This window comes from Lucilia cuprina, chromosome 6 (assembly GCF_022045245.1).
Source record: "Lucilia cuprina isolate Lc7/37 chromosome 6, ASM2204524v1, whole genome shotgun sequence".
In the NCBI taxonomy this organism is placed as follows: Eukaryota; Metazoa; Arthropoda; class Insecta; order Diptera; family Calliphoridae; genus Lucilia; species Lucilia cuprina.
The window spans coordinates 17,765,622-17,771,802 of record NC_060954.1 but is presented as its reverse complement, the minus strand read 5'-3'; the positions used below and the strand labels follow the sequence as shown (position 1 = coordinate 17,771,802).

Below are 6,181 nucleotides of genomic sequence, written 5' to 3'. Positions count from 1 at the left end.
AAAATCTTATGCTTTGAAAAACTAGATTTAAGCGAAATAAAACGTATCATTTTGTCCAAAAATCATAGAAAGTTAAAGATGCTGTACTTTTGTAAGTTCCTTAAATCAGCCAATGAAAGACATTTTTCAAACGTCGTCGCATTATGTACAATAAGCCGCCGTTACAGGCATTCCTGAACGGCGTTGGAATCTTAACTAAACCGACCAATCAGAAAACGATACGTACATTTTGTTTGTAATCACTTCGGAATATTGTAGAAAAAAATTAATTGTAGTTTAAAAAAATTTGCCCACTAACAAAAGAACACGACATTTCATTCAAAAAATATCTGTCGAGTAAAGTACACGTAATTGAGAAAGAAAAGCTCCGCAGAAAACAGCAAACAAAAAAAACCAAAACAGAAAAACAATTTGCATGAGCAATGAAGAAAATTAAAAAAACCAACAACTGCAAGCAAAATACGCAATTTTAGTTATTAAAGGTATATGGAGTATGTGTGTATGTCATGGATAGGGTTGACTCTAATGTAAACTATGGTCATCCAAATTCAACGTTATCATTGTTATTACCTTGAAGATAAAATTAATACGGAAACACACGTCAGATTATAACAAGACGCTCAACAGCAAAGATCTATTAAGTGTTTTAAATACAAAAAATTAAGCAACAAATTTACTATGAATTTTTGAAATTTACTTTTCAAAGATTCTTATTAACACAATTTATTGGAATATATTGAAAAACAAGTGTTATTAAATACAAAAACAAAATGTCTACACAACCAACAGTTTTTATAACAGTGCCCAAATATGTGGCCATTACACCAATACAAGCAGCTGGAACTGCTGTTACCACCGTAGGCAGCACAGCTACCACAGTTCTGCCAAAAATTAGACCAGCACCCCCTACTCAAACTCCGGTTGCAGAACAAAAAAATGAAACTACAAATGAGACTCAAGCTCCCAAGGGAAAAAAGAGACGTTTGGATCATTTAACATGGGAGGAGAAAGTACAGAGGAAGTAAGTATTATATTTAAAATAAAAGAGTGTGGTTTTAGTGTAGATAAGAAATTGTGATTCATTGTTAATAATTAATATTTAATTAAAATATATAGTCAGATGTTTGTTCAAGTTACTAGAATCTAGTGTTGCCATATTGTTATGGGCTTAAGAGACAATATTTCTTACAGATTTTTGAAAGAATTATTTTATTTTAAAAGCTTGACCCAAAGACTTGTCTAGTTTAAAAACTCATCTATTGATTGATATTTTTATTTGTTATATTGTCTATGAATAAGTTTATTGAATACCCTCTTATCTAGTCACTTGAATACTAGTTTCTTGATAATCTATGTTCTAGTCTTTTGACTAGTCCATGGTATAGCCTTTCTTGATTAGTTCGTGGACTAGCGTAGTAACTGCCCTATAGATTAATCTGTGCATTGGTCTATGGGCTAGTCAGTGGAAGGGTTTATAGAGTGGTTATTATTTGGAAACGTCTATTAACATGATCCTAAAGTTATTGAAGTTTTAACAATTAAATTAATTCATTTCCCTCTCTTTTAGAAAACTTAAAAATCGCGTGGCGGCGCAAACATCGCGTGATCGCAAAAAGGCCCGCATGGAAGAAATGGAACATGAAATTGAAGATTTAACAGAAAAAACACAAATTTTGGTAAATAAATGCGAATCGTTGCAAGTTATTAACGATTCGCTATTGGAGAAAAATCAAAAACTTGATATGGAAGTTGAATTATTAAGACAACAATTGCAAGAATTACAAAAACAACAACAACTGCATCAGCAACAACAGCAACAGCTCCAGCAACAACAACAACACAAGACTGTCACCTGTGCTGGCTGTGAGTCCTTACTCAACGGATCTGCAGTATCCAATAATACTGACCCTCTGCCGCAGGGCTCAAACCACAAGGACTCCCAGTCATCACAGGAAACACTCAGCGTATTGAAGTTGAAGCAACAGCTGAAAAAGAGTGCAACAGTATCGTCCCTATGGCGTGTAATAGCTCTCTGCCTTCTCTACAAGATATGCTCTTACCCGACATCGAAATCGACGAAGGAGCGCTCGATGATGCAGAATTTGATGCCGGAAAGTTGGAAGAACTTGCCGAAAGCCTGCTTGCCGATATCACCGCAGACCTGGAGGCAAGCGATAGAGCGTGCAATGCGCCTGTTGCCGAAACTTCAAGCGGAACAGAGCGATTGTTTGGATCAATGGTGGGGTCCACAGCAGAGTGCTTGGAATCCGGCCAACATAAAATCAGCTACAATGGCAGCTGCCTAGAAGCCATTGCAACAGAAACGACAACAACAACAACTCCAAACACAAATCAATCAATTTCAAATCATCATAATTCCCTACAAACACCTGAACTAACATTGGAAAATAAATTTGAAAAAGAGACAACTACAGCGCTGCAAACACCACCAACTATTAACACAACTACAGCCTTAATAACAACAGTTTTACCCGACAACTCAGCAACCGCAACAGTAACCCCAGATACTGTTTATGGTACATACGATGCTAAAACAAACTCCATAACCATAGTCATGGACGATGTGGCAGTTCCGGTTAGTGAAGCTGTTGAAGAGATTTACTGTGATGGTGTAGCCGCCAGTAGCTCTACAGATGAGGTTGTATGCTCTTCAGGCATGGCTTCACCCTCACAGGTTTACCTTAATGTTGCCTCCTGCTCAGATGACGATGAGGACGAGGATGATGATGTTAATTTCAATCTCGATCCCATTGAGAAATTTTTATGTCCCAAACGTCCTTTAGTCTCACCTCTAGCAAAATCTCCTGCACCTTCACTACACTCTGCCACATCAGATCATGGTTATGAATCTATAATTGGTTCCCCCTCACCACCCAGCCATCATTTTGAGCCTTTAAGTGAGGATCTCAGTAATGATGACTTCAGCACGTGGCCAGCGGGTTTTAATGAACTATTTCCCAGTTTAATATAGAAAATATTCAATTTTGTTTGACAAAAGAATGCTCTCTCTATTAGATTCTAGTTTTTTTTAGCATCGTAGTTTTTTCTTTTAAGTTTGAGTTGTAAGTTTTAAACCAAGACGCTTTAATTTATTGTTACAAACAATTAGTGTAAATCTTGATATAAATAGTTTTTAAGGCTGTTAGTTGTTAAGTTTAGTTGTATAAGTTTAATTATAATTTTAGTGCTGTAAATATTGTAAAAAAAATTATATTTTACAAATATTTTCCAATGCATTGGAATGAATATATTATTGTCCCTTAGTGACTTAAGGTTATAACCATTTTTACTGCTTAAATTTAAATTATTATTAAGAAAAAAATAATGGTTTAAATTTTTGCAGTAATCAGGGTTTAACCTTAGGTTTTGTAATTTAAGTTAGTAAACTAACAATTATATGTATGCTCAAGTGTTTGTTTAGAATTAGGAAAATTATTAAGAAAAAAAATGAAATAAATTTGTGTTTCTTTTGTAATTTTATAGTTCTTTTTTTCATTTTTATAACAATCATCCAAAAGGAACTAGACTAAAGACTAGTCTATAGACTATACTAATGACTATATTAATGATTAGTCTGGAATAGACTAAAGACTAGTCTATAAACTAGACTAATGATTAGTCTATAGACTAGATTAATGATTAGTCTATAGACTAGACTGAAGACTAGTCTATATACAAGGCTAAAAACTAGTCTATAGACTACAATAATGACTAGTCTATAGACTAAAAAGTAATCAAATAGTCAAATTCAATGTAATAAAGGCCTACGCTAAAGACTAGTCTAAGAAATAGTATATAGACTAGAAAAGCTTGTCTATAGATTAGACCAAAAACTAGTCTATATACTAAAGACTAGTGTATATACTTGTCTATATACTAGTTTATAGACTAGACTAAAAACTATTCTATATACTGGACTAAAGACTAGTCTATAGACTAGACTAAGGACTTGTCTATAGAATAGACTAAAGGCTAGTCTATAGATAAGCCCTTAGTCTAGTCTATAGACTAGATTAAAGACTATTCTATAAACTAGACTAAAGACTAGTCTATAGACTAAATTAAAGACTAGTCTATAGACTAAATTAAATACTAGTCTATAGACTACTAAAGACTAGTCTATAGACTAAAGTAAAGACTAGTCCATAGACTACACTAAAGACTAGCCTACAGACTAGACTCTATACGTAAGACTAAGGAATTGTCTGTGGACTAGACTAAAGACTATCCTATAGACTAGAGTAAATACTACATTAAAGACTAGTCTATAGACTGGACCATATAGGCTAGAATAAAGACTAGTCTATGGACTTGACTAAAGACTAGTCAACAGACTAGTCTATAGACTAAACAAAAGACTAGTCTATAGACTAGATGGAAGAATAGTCTATAGACTAGACTAAAGACTAGTCTATAGACTAGACTCTATAGGCTAGAATAAAGACTAGTCTTTGGACTAGACTATAGACTAGAGTAAATACTACTTTAAAGACTAGTCTATAGACTAGTTTATAGACTAGAGTAAATACTGGACCAAAGACTAGTCTATAGACTAGATTAAAGACTAGTCTATAGACTAGAGTATGGAAGACTAGTCGATAGATTAGACCAAAGTCTAGTCTAGACCAAGGAAAGGTCTATAGACTAGACTAAAGACTATTCTATAAACTACTAATCTAAAGACTAGACGAACTGTTAAGTGTCTCAAAAAGTAAAATTACCAAAAATTTTATTCAATCATGTACATATGTATGTATGTAATAATTTGGTACCCTTAATCCCTAAAAGAATCTAAGAGGCAGGATTGATAATAAACTCATTTTTGGTTGAACCAGATTATAATTTTCAAATGCTTTGTAAAGGAATCATAATTTATTTTCAAACTTAAATGTTTGAAAAGCAAGACATGGCTTGCTTGTTATTTACTGATGTTGCTTGTGTTTGATTATTGTTGCTTTCTATGATGTACAAAAATTGCATCAGCCAAAGTAGATACAAGAAAAAAACGATTTTTTTAATGAACGCGTGACTTCTTATAATTGGTACACGTAAGTTTGAACATATCAAACAAATTAACAATGACATGTTTTTCTGTTTATTTGGAGGAGAAATTGATTAATTACACACAGTATGGGTAGAAATTATAGGGCTGTCCCTTCTGTATGATTTCAGCTTTAAAATAAGACAATCCAATAGTTTTAACTTAGAGAACGGAGTATAGTTTTATAAAGACATGCGAATGTGGCCTCAGAATTTGTTCATAACTTTAAGATATCCAGGGGTAAAACCTTATTTCGAAGGCTATAGATGAGCCTTTGAGATGACACTACAGATTTTATAATCAAAATGTATTAAATCTGTTTAAAATGGTGAAAATTATCATAGAACATCAGAAATCTTTAGGTTGAGATATGTCAAAGAGCGTTCAATTTATACCCAGATTTATAACCTTATTTCTTGAACAACCTTTTATTTTGAAGCCAGCAGTTGGGATTATAAGATGACAAAGCAGATTTTATAATAAAAATATCAATACACTCTATAAAATACAATCTTAGAATTTGTCTATAACATCAGACATCTTCAGGTTAAGATAGTTATAAAAAAGGTAAGACCTTTATTTTTGAAATCAACTGATAAGAAAATCGGAGTATAGTTTTAAACACTTCCGAATTAGTCCATAAGGTGGTAACAAGTTGTAATAAGGGATTATCAGACAATAAAACATATTTTATAATAAAGTATCGATACGCTCTATAATACGTCAAATATGACCTTAGATCTTGTCTAATATCAGACGTCTTCATGTTAAGATATCTGAAAGATTAAAGAAGTTATAACCATCATTATACTTTTATTTTAAAAGCAACAGATGAGACTTACTCATAAATCTGAGTATAGTTTTCTCAAGACCTTAAAATTAGTCCATAAGTTAAGATATCTTTAGGTTTAGATATCTCAATATAACCAAGTTTATATCTAAATTTTGAAAGCAACTGATAAGACTTGCCAAGAAATCGGAGTTAAATTTTCTAAAGACTTTAGAACAAGTATCTCAAAGAACGAACTAGTTGTAAGAAGTATAGAACTTATTATTTTGAAGCTAACAGTTGGCCTCAGAATTTGTCTAAAATATAATAAATCTTAAGGTTAGTTTAGT

General features: G+C 32.6%; 1 protein-coding gene across 1 annotated transcript; it reads left to right on the top strand.

Annotated features, from left to right (window-relative positions):
• Window positions 1-257: 257 nt before the first annotated feature.
• Window positions 258-3,496, top strand: LOC111680384 (ras guanine nucleotide exchange factor R). Its single transcript, XM_023442018.2, is given in 3 exon segments — window positions 258-1,021; window positions 1,568-2,051; window positions 2,054-3,496. Coding segments are annotated over 3 exon segments (1,674 nt in total). The 5' UTR covers window positions 258-770; the 3' UTR covers window positions 2,993-3,496.
• The last annotated feature ends 2,685 nt before the right edge of the window (window positions 3,497-6,181 follow it).